At 36.2% G+C, this 20,632-nt stretch overlaps 1 protein-coding gene across 2 annotated transcripts in view; it reads left to right on the forward strand.

Moving 5' to 3' along the window:
- Positions 1-20,632, forward strand: part of LOC140170319 (probable serine/threonine-protein kinase pats1) — a 51,565-nt gene that overhangs the window by 24,190 nt on the left and 6,743 nt on the right. For both annotated transcript variants that reach the window (XM_072193685.1, XM_072193686.1), the window contains exons 8-22: positions 110-282; positions 4,225-4,285; positions 8,703-8,857; positions 9,659-9,754; positions 9,923-10,159; positions 10,332-10,466; positions 11,310-11,456; positions 12,057-12,263; positions 12,909-13,082; positions 14,323-14,440; positions 14,807-14,973; positions 15,420-15,494; positions 16,935-17,169; positions 18,367-18,648; positions 20,340-20,630. In XM_072193685.1, coding sequence (XP_072049786.1) covers positions 110-282; positions 4,225-4,285; positions 8,703-8,857; positions 9,659-9,754; positions 9,923-10,159; positions 10,332-10,466; positions 11,310-11,456; positions 12,057-12,263; positions 12,909-13,082; positions 14,323-14,440; positions 14,807-14,973; positions 15,420-15,494; positions 16,935-17,169; positions 18,367-18,648; positions 20,340-20,630 — 2,553 coding nt within the window. The remainder of the gene's footprint in view (positions 1-109; positions 283-4,224; positions 4,286-8,702; positions 8,858-9,658; positions 9,755-9,922; positions 10,160-10,331; positions 10,467-11,309; positions 11,457-12,056; positions 12,264-12,908; positions 13,083-14,322; positions 14,441-14,806; positions 14,974-15,419; positions 15,495-16,934; positions 17,170-18,366; positions 18,649-20,339; positions 20,631-20,632) is intronic.

The following is a 20,632-nucleotide window of genomic DNA, read 5'->3' on the forward strand; positions in this document are numbered from 1 at the left end:
GTAATAAAACATAAGTAGCATGCGTTTATTCAGTTTACAATTGTTTTTTGTTTTTTTATATACCGACTGATATTGCTTTGTGATACGATAATGCATTTCCCCATTTCAGAACGATCGAGACTAATGAAAGATGAATACCTACAGGCAATGCAATCAACAATGGCTCAGACACTTTTGAACACAGATCAGAATGATCTTGATTCTCCTCAAAGGCGTGAGATCAGCAAAACCAACACAACGTACGAAAGCACAGACACTACTGATTCTGAATCCAAAAAAGAGGTATGATTGAGCCCCATTTTTATGACGTGTTACTAGAGTTGTAATGACCTGACTCGAGTTGCCTCGAGGTACATGAACATTGTGTTCTTGACTTGATGCGGGTCAGCATGTTGAAGTTAAAGTGACTTGATTGAACTTGTTTGACTCTAGACGCTAACACCCCGCCGCACGGCCAATACGCGAGCAAGGAACAAAGTCGGGTAATTCTGATGATATATGGCATTTTTGTACCGAGAATTTCCCGTATGACTTTGTCGAATTGACCTGCGACCTGGTGACTCAATACAGCATTACCTGTGAACCCTTCTTAAAATTGAATACTAAAATGATGAGGGTTGTTAAAGATTTCTCTGTACAACGTGCCTCTGAGCTGAAAGAAATGCACCGGAAATTGTAATGCTCTAATATTCCTGAACCAAAAAGGATTGAACTATTTATGTAATTGTATAAAAGCCAGGTTACACTTTTTTATTTTTTTATTTTACTGCTTCGGTCTTGAAATATACGACTTTTGTGGTGATAGTGTATTGGACATGAACGATTCAATGTTCATAACTCGTGGAATCAATTAAAATGAGGTGTGATTTTCAAATCGTTATAATTCAAGAACACGTGGTCAATTTTATCAACTTCTTTATTATATATATACTTTAAGGGAGGTGTAATGAGCGTGAACCTGGTTTGGATTCCGGAGGGAGTGTGCCTGTAACAGACACAGCCACCAGAAAAGGACCAGCTCAGATCACGCGCCAAATAAGTTTGCAGTCCAGAAATTTCATTTTTTTTCTTAGCCTTGCCAAAAATAGGCAGAGCTGGGAATCGAACCCGGGACCTCCGTGTTGTAAAACCTAGTGCATTACCACTGAGTCAACTGACAATTAGCTATGAGAAGTTTGATAGTAATCCTTGATATTGCTGAATAGAATAAATCAATACTGATAGGCCTATTTATCTAATGTACGATGCTATTCAAATTTAATAGACGTTCCATAGGGGCCTATAAACTAGGAATATAATGTGAAATGACTATCAATCGATCAATCAATCAAGTTTTAAAGTTATCAACAATCAATCAATCAATCAATAATAAACCGACGTATAATGGAATATTACAAACTACTAACTAATATACCAAATAAATAAATAAATATATATATAAATAAATAGGCATAGGCCTAAATAAATAAATAAATACAGAATGCAGAATGCAGTTAGTATTTTATTTGCAAAATTCCAAACATTCTATTATAATTTTCTGCTATACACGCAAAGGACCTGTGCCTTTAATATGTCCGCGCTTAATCAATAATGAGTCTTTCACCATGCTCACACACCATGTTATCCCTGTAGCATTATCTACTGACCAAGTCCTAACAACTCAATGAAATGGATGCTATAACGTACCAACTCATGCGAACATATCAAGGTCATATCAGGGCGTTATACAAAGAATGGTCAAAGGTCAACGTTTCCAAAGAAGTATAGTCATAGATGTAGACACAAGCTTTCGTGCGGGAAACATAAACACATAGTCGTCAGTCGTGTGGTTTTTATGAGATTTGATACGGCGCTGAAGTCTATGGCTGTCCCAAAATCAGTTCCAGGCTCGGTTTCCAGACGGCAATGTGTGTGTTGTTACAAGGAATGCAAACTCATTTTATCAATGAGTGAACCACATAGAGGAATACGACATCTATCGTGACCCAATCTGCATTCTGTTGCCTGCAAAAGCCGACGTTCAGGTAAAAATTCTAAAAGCAGCGTGACTAAATATTTGCGTTAATTTCATGAATTGCAGTCATAAAATATATAATATTAGTAAATCACCCAATCGAATGTTAACGTAGGTATGTGGAAAAGAATTGCAATAACAATAACAAACTATATGCCCAAAGAGTTGTCTTTGGCATGTCGCTTTTTTTAAATATGACCAAAAATATCAAATTTTGGAAAAACGCCCCAAAATTTTAAACAAACACGAACATTCCAAAATAAATATATATTAGCACTCGACGGCCCAGCCACTACCTGCCGCTGTGATTTGGGGTAACTCATTGCTTCCCCTCTCCAGATACCTGTACTTCAAGTTCGCCCATACCCCACGCCTTAAGGATACATTATTGCGTTTGTTTGATTTTGCTGTGGCATTAAGAATTGTCCGACTGTACAGTTCTTTCAGAGACGCCCTGTAAAATTCCACTAAAGCTCAGTTTGGCCGTGTAAGATGATATAAGAAATTTCCCAGGGTAATTTCTATCGTATCTTACGCTCTTTATCTCATTTACATTCTCGAACAGTGCAAATTGACCCTGCAAATTTTAATAATTGCCAAATACATTAAATTAATCGGACTGACTGAAGTTAGTATCTGGCATGTCTTTACTGACTTGTTCAATGTAATCGAATCGATTTGAGTTGCTTCGAGCAGATGAGTAAATGACTCGACCTGGCCTGTAACTCGACAACTAATTTGACATTTGACGGCTCGACATAATGGTATCTTTTTACAACATTGCTTCTTGTAATTTGTAGCTTTATGTACCAAGAGGTATTGATTGCTTGTATTTGTCTCTATATTTTGCAGGAAAACTTGGTAGCGGATATCTATCAAAAATAAAAGAGAACCACCCAAGCACATGTATACCTAACTGTTACTTTAAATTGTGACACGATCTGGTCCATGGGGGCCAAAAGAGGCATTTTTGAAAATTGAGTTACTATACGCTGGCGAAGTTACGTAATAATCGGATTAACTACCATAGCAATAGGTGAAAACAATTTTTGAATATACCGCGCTGCACTGATACTTTCACGCGGTACCTCTGCATTGAACCATATCATGCTGATCACTTGCACCTGTAAGATTAGTATCTTTGAAAAGACCAGTATTGTGTTCAATCTATGATTGCAGACATACACAGGTGATTAGTTCAATCTGCTTGTAGTGCAGCGCGATATGTTCAAAATTGTTTTCACCTATTGCTATGGTAGTTAATCGGATTTATTACGTAACTTCGCCAGCGTATAACTATTACCCAATACAAACATTAAGCTCTCATATACTGAAAACACCAAAGGTCTAGCATAATTGGTTCGAAAGTTATGAAGTTTTTTGATGTCTATTTTCTTATGTATTTTATTGTTTTTTACTCCATATTTTTGCCTTTATCTCAATTTCAAATTTGCCGCCTTTGGACCCCGCGGACCAGATCGTGTCAGAATTAAGAGTTTTTATGACAGTTCACACGATAGAAAGGAACAAAATAAACAAACGTAGTGTTAAACATCACATATTCTACACAAACCGTTAAAGTAGTAATGTCATCAAAATATTGTAGTATATTGCGTCGCACGCAATGCACACTAATCTCTTGTTCAATTTTCCGTTGGGTTAATTAAATATGGGTGTGTAAGGGGTTGAACAATAATTATGGAGAGAGAGTTTTAAATGATCCACCGAAAAATGTTTACTTCCCTCTCGTCACCTCTTGATGTACCAAAAATAGTTTGCCCCACCGCTTTGCATGTGCCAAAATAGGTCAAACGATTGCGCCTCCCACATTATAACGATTTTCCTCCCTTGTATATTAACATGTATATTATGTTGAAGTCTCCAACAGGGCTATCAAACTGCTAGACGTACTGCCAAATACTTTCGTATCTAACAACTGACACGATCTGATCCAATTAGACCACAGTCGGAAGCTTACTGACGTTGAAATTCACAAGTCCCTAACATACCAGATTTGGGAAGATGCCACAAATTTGGTTATATGCCAATGGGTGATTTGTCAACCTGTTTTGCTTTTATACTGACCAATCCCTCTTTTTGTCACCCCTACAGATAATTATTGCGAAGCCCCTAAATGCGTATGAATTGCATTCGGAGTCATGTATTACTACAAGACTAATATTTTATGTTAACTGATTTATGATTTTAAGGTAAAGGAACCGATCTCTGAAGACTCCCCGGTGCAAAATAGCAGCGACAAAACCACACGAGGTATTTGGGTATATATTTTTGGTCACGTGGTTTTATATGTAACCATCCAGCACAACTGAGCCCTGAAGTCGCCAATCATCATTTTTGAGATATTCAACCAAAATATTCTGCTTGAAATTAGCTTTTAATGATGTATATCATGTCTATAGTACTTGACATTTAAGTAGTGAAAAAATCAATAAAACAGTCAATAAATCCTTTGTTACCTGTTGTTTATTGTTAAGTTCAAAATATTTTAATAGTGGCACTGGCGACATCCGGGCTCAGTTGTGGTGGATGGTCACATATTAGCCTGCCTAACCTCTGGACTCACAAGATATTGATATCTTTGTGTCTACCTTTTGTTGAAAACTTAACATTTGTAACAAGGAGATTCGATTTCATTTCAGTTTCCTATATAATGGTCTGAAGAAGAAATCATTTGGTTTGAGTTACCTGATCTAAGTATACAAAAGAAATGTTTAAATTTCGCCGTGCAATATTCACGAGTAGAGAAATCGAGTATGTCGATCTACATTGAAAAATGTGGTTTGAAAACCTAATAAGCTACACTCTTATTTTCCGCATACGAAATCCTTAAACAACTTTATGCAATCGTAAGCAACGGGTTCACTACATGGCGCGGTAACACGTTTATTGGTTAAAAGTTTTAGCATTCTTTACGGTTTAAGAAACCTAATCAATGGTTAGTTAAATGTGTAACTTTTGACATACTAAACAGCGAAATGCGACGTTAACCACCCTACCACACCCCTCAATATACGCGCTTGTATATGATTATAGGCCTAGAACTCGACAGAGAGCATCAACTGTCGTCCGCGGGGATAGATTTCCGATAATCATGATAATAATTATGTTAGCACAATAGGCTATTGTACACTTATGTTTATATACCCTATACTGTGTCCTCCCAGCATAATAGTGTTATGATTGCAGACCAAATCTGCTCTACTTTTTAATCTCTTGATTTTTGGTTTCTGAACAAAAGATAAACCAACCAAAACTTATGAGTTGAAATGAGGGATGCTGTTGATAAAACTAAGTATTTTTTACAATTAAAAACCTCGCGTCGAGGTTTTGCCAAGTTTTAAAAATAATGGTTACTTAATGAAATAACGGTTAGTTCATGAAAAAGAAGAAGTGAAATTTAGCAAAACGCGACGAGGTTTATTTACCCGTAAGAGAGCTCTATTGTTCCGCTATTGTATCCGCTATTGTATCCACTATTGTATTCTATTCATAAAAGCTACTGCAGGAATCGCGGCAATCCCTTATATCGCTGGTGTCTACCGCCGGCGTTTCGTATTTATTAACATTCAAAATGATCCGATACTCTTACATTTATAGACTTATTCCCGCTTTGTATATAATATTCAGAAATTGCCATTATGAAAACTACAAACTTTGGAAGTGAAAATATATTACCATCGAAAATATATCATACTTAAATTCTATAGAATCTATAGAAGCATTGCGTGTGACGTATCATCCCGTAAATATGGCAGATTACTCAAATGCATTCAACAAAAGCATGATTGCAATCTACCGTGACAGTTCGTCTCACACACATAACCCTGCACTACGATCAAATAGGTTGATGACAACATTTGATTGAATGGACTGTACTCCGCCATAACTACGGTGAAGGACACCGGTTCAAATTCTTTGTTTGGAGCCAATCAATAATTTCATGCAGGGGCCTCTATTCGCCACTTGCACGGTTCCGCCATTATGCACTATGTGCGGGGAGAGCCTCGAACTGGCAGCATACATGAAAGGAAGAATTATGTAACCTTACACAGAACGTTATGACTAGTTCAATTCCCATTCATGTATGCTGCCAGTTCGAGGCTCTCCCGCACATAGTGCATAATGGCGGAACCGTGCAAGTAGCGAATAGATACCCAATCCAGAAGTGCCCATTTATTTTCTAATCGCGCCCAAATATCCCTGCAAATATCTTATACACGGTTTTATTGATTCATTTTGGGCATTTCAAAAGTTAGAAGTCGTCAAAAATGGCAACAACCATTGATAGCAATGGTTGAGTAAACATTGTCTAAACACTAGATAAAAAGACAGGTTTGTACTCAGAGAAGATGTGAGGAAAAGGAGATAGATCCAGATATCCTCAAACAAAATATGTGTGCTGCCGCTCATTCAAAAGTAATCACGCTATTCAGGTTTAACAATAAAATACAATAAAGGGGTTGCTGCTTAATAGTTTTAGGGAAAGGTCAGTGTCTGTATATCATCATACTATGCATACCATGCATGCAGACCCTAACATCCAGTTATATTTCAAATAAAATATGACCGAAGTTCCATGGCAAATTATAATTTCTAACGCTTGTTGACTCTTTCAACCTCTACGATTTATGATACAGACTATTTTCAATTATCAAAATATCTTTATTAGGTTTGCAGGAAATGACAGGAAAATACATACAACAATAAAATAAACATGATCAACAATCATCCCTTTTCTAACAAAATCCTAAAACACTCTCCCTAAATAATTATAATTTGAAATAATAACACCTATTCATTTATTCATTATAAACCTCTCGCAAACTGGAATGTGTATGTGGTGAATTGTAATTTTAATAACCGATATATGGAAACAAACAGGTACTATAATATTATTCAAAATCAAGAATAATATCAAACAAATCCTCCTACTCGAACAGTACACTTAATTTAGGCCCGGGATTTAGGCCTGCATTATGATTATAGACCTAAGGTAAAAATACTTGAAGAGATAACAAGAAACCTTTCGTGCTTGGCCACTGTAGTGCTTGGCTGATCCTTGCTGGATGAAGGTCAATATTGATCTATTATGTGAGTGAAATCAAACACCGTGTTCTCGTTCCTACTCCCATGTAATCGAAGGTCGTAAAAATTAATCCGATAACAATAGAGGGTATTCGTTACTACATCATTGATGTGGTTGCTCAATGCTCATGCATAAAATTCTTCCACATAGGCTGTTTAGCTTAATCATGTTAATCGTGAAGTGACTTCTTGAAATGATATCATCACACTGATCAGAATGATCTTTATGTTATTACAGTGCGGCCCACATAAAATGTTCAACACAAAGTGAACGATGTTATAACTTGGAGGGCTAACAAACCAACACCGCCAAATTCGACTGACGTGTGTACAACGTGAGAAAATGGAACACTCGTTGTCTGATAATGCATGTGTTTATGGTTCGGATAGCGGTTACTTAGCAGCTCTCGTTCCGCTTGGGTTTATTGAATACACTCTATATATAGTCATCAATATGTCGTTTCCAGTCCCTGGCTGAACTATAGGGTTCAGGTATTATTTTTTTAAATAATTCTTTTACCCCATGCAGCTGATTGGGGTGGTTACGGGTCGTTTAAAAACCACTAACCGCGAAATGAGGATATCGAACATAGGCCCCGCAGGGCTACAAAGAACTGCTAACCGCGAAATATGCTAGTAAAAAAACCACTCATCGCGAAATATGGATATCCAACTAGTTTGCCCCGCAGGGCTACAAAGAACCATTAACCGCGAAATATGGATATCCAACTACTTCGCCTCGCATGGCTACAAAGAACCACTTACCGCGCAATATCTTTTTACCTCAAAAAAAGAATTAATATCTACCAAAACACGTTTCAAAACGTAAAAGGGGCCAAGTTTAAAAATCTTTCCTGTGTGGCTTTTCACCCTTTTTTAAACTTGGTCCCATTTATGAAAGTTTCTAAAGACCCATACGAAGTCATCTTTAGGCTACTTGTTTGTTTTCTTAGTTGTCAGTGTTCATTTTGTAGAGTAAATTAATTAATGTTCGTGCTTGATTAAGTTTTTCCGTAAAGACGTTATAATGTATTTTGATTTACGCAAAAGTAGCAAATACTCACTTTGTTAAATTCTTCATCGTCTTGTGCGATCCTGCGCCTTATGTACAGATGTAGAGCCTATAATATGTAACAGGTTGACAGACAGTCAATTTGCTAAGTATATATAATACTCTACTACTCTTTATGAACACGCAATATAATGAAACATAAAACCTTCAAATGTTTTTGATAATACATATCCTACGTCATATTGCACCGCTTTCGAACAGTTTTAAACCTAATTGTTGCATGTAGAAATTAGGACTCATTCTTCATGTTATTACGGTACCACTTTACTGAATGGGACCAAGTTTTAAAAAGGGTGAAAAGCCACACAGGAAATATTTTTTAAACTTGGCCCCTTTTTACGTTTTGAAACGTGTTTTGGTAGATCACTTTTACAAGAAAGAAAACGCTTCAATTATTGAAGGTTATTGTACATATACCTTTTAAAAAAAATTCCCAGACATACTACATTTTCTTGGTTATACCAAATCCCGATCCGACGATGTAATATTTTATATTTGTTTTGTTATAAGATGTAAAAGAAATACCAGAACAGATGATGAAAGGACTGGAAAGGGAACTGAAAAGAAAACAACAAAAAATAAAAAAGAAGCAGGATGAGGAACCAGCTTTAGAATTTCAGTTCTGGGATTTTGCTGGTCAGCACGTCTACTATAACACTCACCAGGTACATAGTATAATAACATGTTGCAAAAGGGTCCTTTATAGTTCCTGCTGGTTTACTGAATAAGAATTATTTTACCTCAAATAAAGAATATATAGCACACGTGATGCTGAACATCTCCATATTGGTAAAACTAACACCAACCTGGTCTTTCATATCATCAGAGTTCAAGGTGCATTTATTGGGAAAACCCTATCCCCTTCTCCTAAAATCGCACCTTCGATCAAAATATAATTGCTTCAGAATTATCTAATTTTAGACATTATGATTCATGTACCACCCAAATCGTTCCATTTTTGTAATACTGTGTTATTCGAGGGTATTTAGTACGTAATTTATATTCATTGTCTACAGCCTTATTTATTGTACCCGTATTATACCTGTGTCTGTTTCTGAATTCTGTGTCTGTATTCCAATATTATTTGTAATTTTAAGCCAAGGGTACTGCACCTTACGCTCAGCGTTTAGCAATGTCTCTTATAGTGCTTATCAATGATTGGACAAAATAAACTGAACGGAACTATTTAAACTTTATCTGCATTTATATTTGAGGTGAAGGGACGAATTTGATGATGTTTTGTAACTTCGTATACAACGTTGTTACAACAACGACGTTGTGGCAACGTTTTACGTTGTGTGTTACTAGAGCACAAGCTGTCAAACCTAAAAAGTGGTAGATTCTGTTCAACAAGGTATCAATGCAACAGAGGAAGGGTGAGAGCTAGGGAGAGAGAATGACACTGAGGGGGTGGGGCAAGAAAGAAGGCGAATCTGTTTTATGTGGCATTTGACTATTTTGTACAGGTTTTTCTCAACAAACGCGCCATTTTTGTTCTCGTGTTTGATGCCAGCAAAGATTTGAAGGAGATATCTGAAGTCGCCCAAGTCAACTTTGACCAGGTATGACAATTCCTTTGTGTTTTTCCAAAGTTTAAAATCAATTATCTTGACATCCGACTCAACTTGCTTTAATTTGATATATGTATATTGTAAGTTTATCTTCTTATTTCTTTCCCATTTTTCTCTCGTCGTTTTGTTTTCTTCTTCTATTTTTGATTGGGTTTATAGACGGTGCAGGTGGTATCACGTTTTCATGATTTCACCGGGCTTGAATTCATCGATTTTTGGCTTCAGTCTGTTTACACATATGCTGCAGATAGAGTAAGTGACATCTACATGCAGAATATGTTATCATCTGATGAAGATTCTGGAGCAGTTCCGAAAGCTGGTGATACAAAGCTGCTGTCTTACAAGTCTCCTCCTATTCTCATTGTTGGTACTCATCGAGGAAAAACATCAAAACAGGTATTGTAGCTAAAAACGGAGTTATTCTCAATATTTACGTATTTCCATTTTTTGCGTTTAACGGCTGGCCTGTTGCAACGTTGACAAATGACACATTAAATGACCATGATACCATCAACAATCTAACAAACACAAACGTTTTTTACAAGCATTTGTATATTGCAACTTCCAGGCTAAGGAAGAAGAAGAAAGCATCAGAGCGCAGATATTCTCAGTGATCAAAGGAAAGCCCTATGAAGAACACATTGTTCGCCGCATCCATTTTGTAGAGAATAACCCGAAACTTCGTGGCAAAGACGGTGAAAAGGTACTGATTTACAAAATGGTAATAAAACAAAATGCAGATTCATATTGTTATCATTTTTCAAAATAATAATTAGTGGTGAATTGCAGAGCGACCGATTTTAATGTATCGTAGTCGTTTAAGTCAACATATGATGCATTCCAGGAAAAACAGCGTTTAACTTCTGCAATGAAATGAAACAAATATATGACTAATATGACTAATATTTTCTAAGTGGGTTTATATTGGAATAAACATCGATAGTTCTTTAAACGAATATCGAGCACATTTGTATGACTGTGATATATTAATATGTTTCTTCAAATTTAAACGTTCAATCAGTTACAAGTTCATGTCATGTCCATGCATGTCATATATCAATCCTGTTTTGACAATGGCGCACAATCCTTTAAGAGCAGAGTGCATCTTATCTCACGTGTGTGATGCTTTACTGATACTGATTGGTCAGTGTGGTTGTCTTTTATAGTGCCTAAGTGCCTATAAGTTCTTGACCTGTGTTACTCCTCATGGGGTCTTGTTCTCTCTAGCATTTTATATTTTCAAAAATTAAATTAAAATAAAACATCAGCAAACAATAACATGGTATTTGTTGTATACATCTATCGCGAATTTGGTGATCTTTTGAATACGCCGTAAATTAAAGGTGAAACATTGCCCTGTGCCAGCGACGTATTCAGATAATTGTACTATAAGCTAACAAAAGAAGCGCCATTGGTAATTAACAAACAATAAAAATTACGGACAGCTTTGTTACTTCATGTTGAGCGAAGTTCGAGGCAACGCAGTTGCGACAAATATGAAAACAATAAAACGACTCAATTAGCTAACCTGTTGAGTATCTTGCAGTCTATAGATGCACTACGGAAGCACATGGCAGAAATTGCGCTAAAAGAACCGTACATGGGGGAGGAGATTCCGATCAGATGGTTGCAGTTCGAAGGAGATTTAGCGAAAATGGCCGCAGAGAAGACGCACTATATTTCATTGACACAGGTGAATAGCTGAACACAGTTAATTTAAGTTGTTTTTTCATTAGCTCATCCCCATACAAATAGTAATAGGCAGAGATATTTTTAAGAATGCCAGTCGTTTAAACAATGTGATTCGCGGATTTTTAAATTGACCAATAAGTACATCCTTGTTTTTTGTAGCAATATAAGCAATCTTTAACAGTAGGATGCTAAAAGATGACGTACCATGTAGGTCCGTTAGCATTAAAGGTAAAAAGGTGTATATTATGTCTATTAAACATATTATCTTAAGCGTTATTTTTTTCGTTTTTTCCTCAAAGCAGACCCGGGAAATAGAATAGGCATTAATGATATAAAAGGATGATTACATAGGTAACCACTGAGGTCTAAACATAGGTGAGGGGTATGGCCCTCATTCTTCGGTGATGCATGCTGCACAGTGAAATTATTCAGATATCTTGGATCTCAAATTCAAAGTTAGCAGTTATTTAAATATGCCTTGCTGGGATTATCGATATAGGGGAGCAGGATATAGTGATCATAACAATTAACCCCGCAATTAACATGTAAATTAGTCCATATTCTGTAGAATTTCTGTCCGTTAAACTGACTTTCTGTAAAGGCAAGGGAGATAGCGTCAAAGAATGGTATCACTGATGTCACTGCTGTTCTCCAATTCTTGCACGATTTGGGAGCCGTCATCTACTTTGGTGCTGGAGAGGATACCAGAGCTTCTCAATCACCTTTGAAAGACTTCATCATACTGGATTCACAGTGGTTGGTCGATGTATTTAGAACAATCATCACAGTGAGGCCAGATGAAAGTCAGGTGAGTAGGAGAAAACGAAAATTTAGTTTGATATTGTTTAACAATGTTTCAATTATCATTATCCCACGTCAGTTGAACATTTCAAACTACTTAATTCTAGTTGTGCAGTAGGTTGCTGTGTCACGTTCCTTTTATAATGAAATGCCACACGGTATCTTGTGTTGCCATCGTCGCACAGTTTCAAGTGACGCCTGCATGAAGTTTCAGTATCTAACATTATAAAATCTAAAACACTAAAATACAATCTTTCAAAATGAGTTTTTTTTCCTCAACACATCATAGAGGAATTTTATCGATAAAAAATATTTTGAAAGATTTTATTTTAGTATTTTAGATTTGATGGTGTTAAACTGAACCCGGTTGGTATAATGTATAGGGACGTAAGTTAGTTTGTGAAAGTGTTACGTAAGATGTAATTCTTCTAAACTAAATTGACAGAAATAGCTTCTTCTCAAGGTGAAATCCTATTGACAAATTTTAGATAAGAAACATTCTTGATATTAATGTCAATGTTAACCTGTTCTAGCCTTCATCAACCCCCCCCCCTCCCCCCCAAAAAACAATAACAAAAACAAACAAAAAAACATCGAATCCTCTTGAGTTGCTGTATAAACCGTATTTTCTGTGTTACTCCCTTCGAAACAGTGGTCAACATTTTGCAGCAGTTGGCGACTACTTGGAGATAAAGGTATCTTGAAAGAGTCCCTCATAGAGCACGTCTGGAAGGAGTACTTGCACCTGAAGGCCAATTTGCTGGCTCTTATGGAGAAATTTGATCTTCTTTGTCCGCGGTTTGGGAACGATGATGGAGAGAATCAGGTAATCCTTACAAGAAACCTTAAATTTATGCCTGGTTAATTTACAGTAATTGTTTTGGAGCTATCGTAAGTGAAAACCGAGATAATAATAACAATTATTATAATAACAATAATAATATAATATAATCTTATAAAGGTTAACATTGAATGAAAATGCTACTTTAATGGTTTATATATTGTACTTTTGTGCTCGAAACAATCAGTTCAATACCGTAAAACTCCGTCTACAAGCATATATAGTTTTTTTATTTTTATAAAAGCTTAATTAATTTGAAGCAAGCGTTAATATACCAATACAATAGATCGGTCTTAAAATAATACTTGTTTGTATATGCTTGGATCCGTAATTTATTTGCTCAAACTCCATAATGGCAACTGGATTAATGTAGCTTTCATCAGAAGCACACAATATGCTTGTAGACGGGGTTTTACGGTATTCCAAAGCCGATATTGCATTGCTTCATTCTTTTATAGCCTTCGGTACTCATAATGATTGAGATGAAGAATGGTGATAGTAATATAGTATGGAATATATTTTCACAAAATTCCAAAATTGATCTTGAAGGGGTCTGCATAAACCGCACGGGCTACTATTAATTGGGGTGTGTCGGAAGATGGTGTAAAATAATAGTTTTGACAGGAAATGTGCTTTCCATTAGTTTAAATTATTGCTCTCACAGTGTAGTGAATTAGCCTAAAATGGCGTTTTTAAGGCGAATGAATTGTATTTTTGTTTGGGTAAAATAATTCGGAATTTGAGCAACATTATTCTGATATTATCAAATTTATTGAGGTTTATGGCGATATTTGCTTAACCTAAAGTGTATTTCAACTGTAATACATGCCAATTGCTTACGAAGTTTAGGAAATATCACCTCAAACCCCTATAAATTTGATAATAACAGAACAATTTTGCATAAAGTCCGAAATTGTGTCCCCCACAAAGCTCAAATTCAGCCTTCCTAAATCCGCCATTTTAGGCAAATTCGCTACATTATGAGGATCATAATGTAAACTTATGGAAAGCACATTTTCTATCAAACAATTATTTTGCACCATCTCCCGACACACCCCAATTAATATTTCGCCAATGCGGATTATGCAGACCCCTTCTAGACTAGTCTTGGAACTTTGCAAAAAATATCCCATACTAAATGTCATGTCTGTAATTCGGCAAGTGTAATGTTCAATCCATAATACAATTATTTCTCATATTTTTCTTGCTGTCAAAACACTCAAAGGATGAAATGACGTACTATGTTCCTGCTTGCCTTCGACCACCCCTAAGTCAAGAGGAAAAGACATGCTCAAATGCTTCTTACGGGACATTCTACTTCAATTTCTTCGAGTATCTACCTGGTGAGAAAATGGGGCTTTAAAAAGTAGTTTACTCTAGAGGAAAGTTAATGGTTTAACATTGAATACACGTCAACGTAGCGAATATTGATGGAACTGACTGATACCCTTTGACAACTTCCACTCTATCTCAAACTAAAACTAAAAAAGTAAAAAAGCAACTAGCATCAAATACTGTACTTATTATGTTCTACATATTTTGATACCTCGTTTCTTTTAATATGCCAATATTGTTGCTACAGTAACCCTTAGAATAATAATTTTAAAATAGTGATGCAGTCTAACATAGTAGTAAAACCCGAGAACAGCGACATTTTGTGTTTGAATTATTTAACATAACTTATTGCAAGCGCTGCTAATTTTTATTAGATGGAGTTTTCAACTACGTAATGATTTACGTCGCACGATGGTCGCAACAAAAGTCTGGCACGCCCCCAAAGCTGTTTCATCGTCTAGGACGTTTCACTATCGGAGGAAAGAACAACAGACACACGTTTCTTGTACAAATGCTGGCTTCAAGACCAGCTTGTATCAAGGTACAAACCCATAGTTTTTAATGTTTTATTACTTGTCCGTTTAAGCTATTAAATACGTGGAAATATAAAGCTTGTTTGTTCGCTCAATAATTGAGCCAATTGGTTGATCTTTGGATCGAGGTCAATGGTGCAGTCGCATACCATCATCAAGAACTAATAATAGAAGAGTAGAATATATCATATCTTACAGTAATCATATAACGAGCGAACACAATATCCTATTCAAAGTCCTATGATCTAGCATATTACTGCATATGCCACTGAATCGTCGCTTAAGTGTTAAATTATGGGTGATTTATTTTTGGAGACAGAATACTACGATTATTATTGTAATATAGCTTCAGTATAATTATTTATGGTTTCAAACATTTATGTTAAAAATATAAATATGATGAATGTATTCACTCTTCTGCACCCATTTTTGGTTTTTATATGTTTTTCTTTAGGTTTTACTCAGACGAAAGCAAGCTAGAGGAGACAATGACAGCGAAGTAAGCCCATCTCCTGAAATTTGTGAGGAGGTAAATAATGTTCTTTGACTTAAACTGTTTCATAACTCAAATAACCTAGCCAAAGAGACTGTATTTCGTAACATTTTCGTTTTCGTACCCAGAACGGGCAACCATATCTTGCTGTCAAAAAATCTCAGGAAGCAGATTCAAGAGTACTCTACGGTAAACATGAGGATTAAATCTTTTACTTGTGATGTGCCCTGAGTAATTTAATTTAATTATTTAACTTTATTTACAATCTGAAAGTATGTCATGAGATGGGAAACCCCCTTGTACGTGCAAGATAAAGGTGTGGAAAGTCATTTTGGAATTCCCCCAAATTGTTGTAAACAAAGTCAGATCTATGTTTGGAACTTGGAAATCCCCAGTTTAGTGTATTGCACCAGAGAGAAAAAAGGAAGTGATGTAATGAGAAAGGTTAATGTGTATAATTAATATTGGGAAACCCCAAGCTTGCATCATCTGTGAAGATGTACATGAAGTGATGGTTTATTAAAAGATGATGGGTTTTTTGCATGAGTACTGGTATAAAAAGCTGGAGGCTTGAATTTGGACTTTACAGAAAGTCATGGGAGATTGTAAACTCCACATGTGTGTGATGTACTTCGTGCTTCAAATAAGAAGTACATTTTAACCAGTTTATATAGCCAATAATTGAGCTATTTTAATACAGCAACGAAGGAGATTGCGAGCACACAAAAGTGTTCTTCCTCATCAAAGGATTAAAGTTCTTCTGTCGAATTGCTGGAGTTTGCTGGGTTTGTGAAGGCCACGCATCTGTCAAAAACAGCGGAGCTGTGTTAACGTGATTGGTGAAAGAAACAACATTTTTGGAGAAAGCAGTGCAAGGAGATGTATTTAGGAGAAAGCAGCGCAAGAAGATAAGTAATAGGAGAAAGCAGCATCATTTTCGCGTGAGGATTTCATACGCAAGGATATTTATAAACGCACACTGGAATGATTTTCGCAGGACAAGTGAATAAGGATATATTACATCAGTCGTCCAGAACATTGTAAGAACTCTAAGATCACCACCAACAAGAAGACCGCTGGTTAAGTACTGATAAAATAAATTTGATTGTGTGATTTTAGTGTATATTGTTGTCATTATGTACAAAGCATACTGTGTTTTCAATTAAAGACTTAGATTATGTTAGCTTGATCAAACAGTGTATTTGTGTTGTGCATTCGTGTGAGTTCGGGTAAAAGGTGATTTTGGCCTTGAGTCAGTACGACTCGTAACATACTAAAGAAGTCCCTATCATGTGACTAATAAGGACTTTGGTGAAGTAAACCTCACCCGATAAGGGAAGTAAGTCCAAATATTATTTGAAGAGGTAAATAAAATGATTATATTATATCAATTGGCCAATGCACAGCAAAGTGAAATACAAATTTCCATTCAAAATTAGAATATTAAAGTGTTATAATGTACATGTCTACATGAAGGTTCTACACTTCCTGCAAGAAACTCTGGACCTTTTACGTGAGAAGTGGGTAGGAGGACTCCGATTCGAACTCTCCGTTGCTTGTGCAGGCTGCAGGGATAATGAGAAGTCACTACATCTCATGAAGTTCAGAGACAACTGGGACGAAGAAGTTTATTGCGAGTTTACCGATGATCATATCCAAATGAGCGAATACCGAGGCATACTGCAGGAGACAAAGAGTGCAACGAAACCCGGTATGTGCAGGTATCGAACATATCGAATATTACAACAGTTAATATGGTGCAAAGCGCGTCAAACCATGGTAAAGCTGATGGTATAGAGGTGATTCTTGAGAAAGATAGATCCAATAATGTTATCTATTGTTAGTGCTTTGATGTTGCTTTGACATACAACCTGTCTCAAAAAATATTGTGCAAGTGAAAACGCCCTCTTTGGCAATTAAAAAAAACTGGTGTGGCATGATGCTTACATCAGCGTCAAGGGCGTAGTCTTAGCTCTCAAATATGTTCAATTTGCTTGTTTTAATCTCGAGATATAATTAGTTAACGACGAAGGTGTAAAATCACAATTGTGCCACTTTTACTAGGGAAGAGGGTTATACACGTAAATCAGTGATAGCATCAAGTTTATCAATATTTTCTTCGTATAATCAAAAGAAGGCATTAATTACACAACAAAATTAAATTGGTTTTACTGTTTTATCATGATTCAGGTATAATGATTCTCTTTTTCCACTTCAAATAGATTAAAAGATAAATATTTCACATTCTGCTGTAAAAATTAAATACATGTGATTGTCAATGATTTTTATCATAGTAAATACTGTTCTCCTTGTCACTCAAGGCATGTTAAAAGACAAGTAAATATTGCACACTTATAGGTTAATGAACGCGTATTACTTGATGGGAGACAACATTATGCACGTGCGCTGATGTTGATGCGTATAATGCACGAGCCCCAAGGGGCGGGGGGGGGGGGGGTGCATTAGACGCATCGACATCAGCTACTACATCAGCTGCTACATGTACATCCCTCTCTTCCCTAGTAAAAGTGGCACAATTGTAAATTTATCCTTTCGTTGTTAACTGAATATATCTCGAGATTGAAGCAAGCAAATTGAACAGAACGGTATTTGAGAGCTAAGACTGCGTCCTTGACGTTGATGTAAACATCATGTCACAATGGTATTTTCTAATCGCCAAAGAGGGCACTCTTTACTTGCACAATTATTTTTGAGACAGGCTGTAATATAAAATGCATGGGTTTTGAACAATAATATAACGAGATGTTCCAGATGTACCATGGTTGTCCAGACGTATTATCATATTCAAGTAAATACTGCTACCATTGAAACTCTTATAATGACACTCAGAAACATTTTAACCGATGACCTTCTTTCTACATTTAATATGGCATTCATATCACTGCAGCACCATACATGCTAACTGATGCAGATATTGCCGACATCATCCAACAACTTGGCCCCGACGATCTACAAAAGTTGTACATCGCACTTGGTCTTTCAAGTCAACAGGTTCAGAAAATCGAAGGCAGTACAGAAACAATCGATGTAGACCTACGAGCTCGATGTGTCTTGGAATTCTGGCGGGGAAACAACCAGCAGGCTTCCCACAATGCAATTCTGGATGGTTTGGAGAAATGTCAAAATAGAGAGGCTAAAGAGAAACTAGAAACACTCTGGAATATGACAGGTAATTAGGTCGCTTGCTTACAGTTAAGTGGACAATATTTACATTCTTCCAGCTTTCCACATACGACATAAAGCAAAAGTGTTCATTAAATAAAACACATTATCAGATTGAATAATTGAAATATTTTTGCGTTTTTTATCCAATCTAGAATTAAATTCAAAATGTTAGAGGAGTATTTCGTGATCCTAACATTCTCTTTTTATAACATTTTTCAGTAGATATCCACACACAAAAAATCTTATTCTCAAAATTTCAATTGATTCCGGTTTTTCGTTTGCGAGTTACACCACATTTCCCCATACTGCATTTTAGAAACGCTTGCTGTTAGAAAATGAAAAATGTTAATGCTAATGTATGGCACATTCTAGGGAAGCGTGGTTACAGTTTTAAAATAACCGAGTGAGATGGTTTTCAAGAAAATATTTTTCCTGTCAAAACTGAAGCATCCTCTGTATAAAAGAAAATATGAGTATTAACTGCACATCATATATAACGATTCGTGATACCCAATGGTGGCACATTTGATGTCGTTTATGAGGCAGAGAATTTTATTTCAATTTTATATACGCCAAAATATATTTTTTTAATTGAGCGAGAATGGCGATAGAAAAAACGTTGAAAATTCCATGTATAAATTACATTAGACCCCATCAATGATTACTGTTTCGTTTTTATGGTAATTTAATCATTTATTTCCTGAAATAAAATTAGGGTCTAATGTGGATTAATTGTATAATTGATGAAAACATCGACGTGTATAAAAGAAGCTACAAGAAAAATGGTTGGCCACGCCACATTGATAATCTATGCTTTTAGCACACGGCGAGTTCGTAGCGCACGTGTGAATCAAAATCGATATACTATTGTGCGTGTATAGCCTCATTTATTGTCCTATTTCTGTATATAAAACACGCAGTTATCAACAATTGAGCGCTATTAATACACATTAATGTTTTTAAACAAATAAAATTCCAAAATATGGTATGTTTTCTGTCTTTGCTTGTTACGTGGTATGTTGAAGTAATGAAATTGCGATTATATTTTTAAATTTTCATCATGACACCATCAAGCCCTGATAGCCGAGCGGTCTAAGGCGCTGGTGTTACGTCAATACTGCATAGGAGTACATTATAGCGGCTCAGTGCAGCGTTGGTTCGAACCTCGCCGTCGCCTCTGACAATTTCATATTATGTTAGGGAAATGTGGCTGGGAGAATGTATGTATGGCTAAGAGTGGTGTGTTTGCGAGTTATGCGTGATTATGTGTATTACACTGCTCTATAGACAATGTGTTGTAATTTCGTTCTGATGTACCAGAACGTAATTAAAATGTCACGATATTTTTGCTAAACGAATTAATCTGCAAGAATTTTTTTGCACGTAAACAATTAATATATATTTTTTAGAAAAGCGGGAGGGGGGGGTGATGCTGTGAATCACGATATGCCCTTTAAGAAGTTGTGGTCATCACTTTATGTTCTTTCAATGTCGACAGACGAGTAGTCATTTTGGCGGTATTTCATATTTTTACCCTATTCTGGCTCACAGCTTTATAGTTTACTCAATATTATGTCAAGACCTTCAACAGAGTAACATCGAAACAGTCCTGGCCAAATCGATCCCTCTTTAACGAATCCTTGCGTTTATTTTCAATTAATTTACTATCTTTCAATTTTTTATTGACCTGCTTAGCTGAGTCATCAAATGTTATTACGGATTCCGATTTTGGAGACGTAATATGCCTCCTCAGGCCTGATGATCTACAGAAGTTGTACTTCAAACTTGGTCTTACAAGTCAACAAATAGAAAAGGCCGAACGAAGCACCGGTAGTCACGATGTCGAGTTGGGAGCTATGAGTGTCTTCCAGTCCTGGCGAAAAGAACGTGGGCAGCATGCAACTCACATTGCAATACTTGACGGGCTGGAAGCATGCGAAAACTTAGAGGCAAAGGAGGTTCTTGAGGAGAAGTGGAACATTAAAGGT

The sequence above is a fragment of the Amphiura filiformis genome, chromosome 14 (genome assembly GCF_039555335.1).
Source record: "Amphiura filiformis chromosome 14, Afil_fr2py, whole genome shotgun sequence".
NCBI lineage: Eukaryota > Metazoa > Echinodermata > Ophiuroidea > Amphilepidida > Amphiuridae > Amphiura > Amphiura filiformis.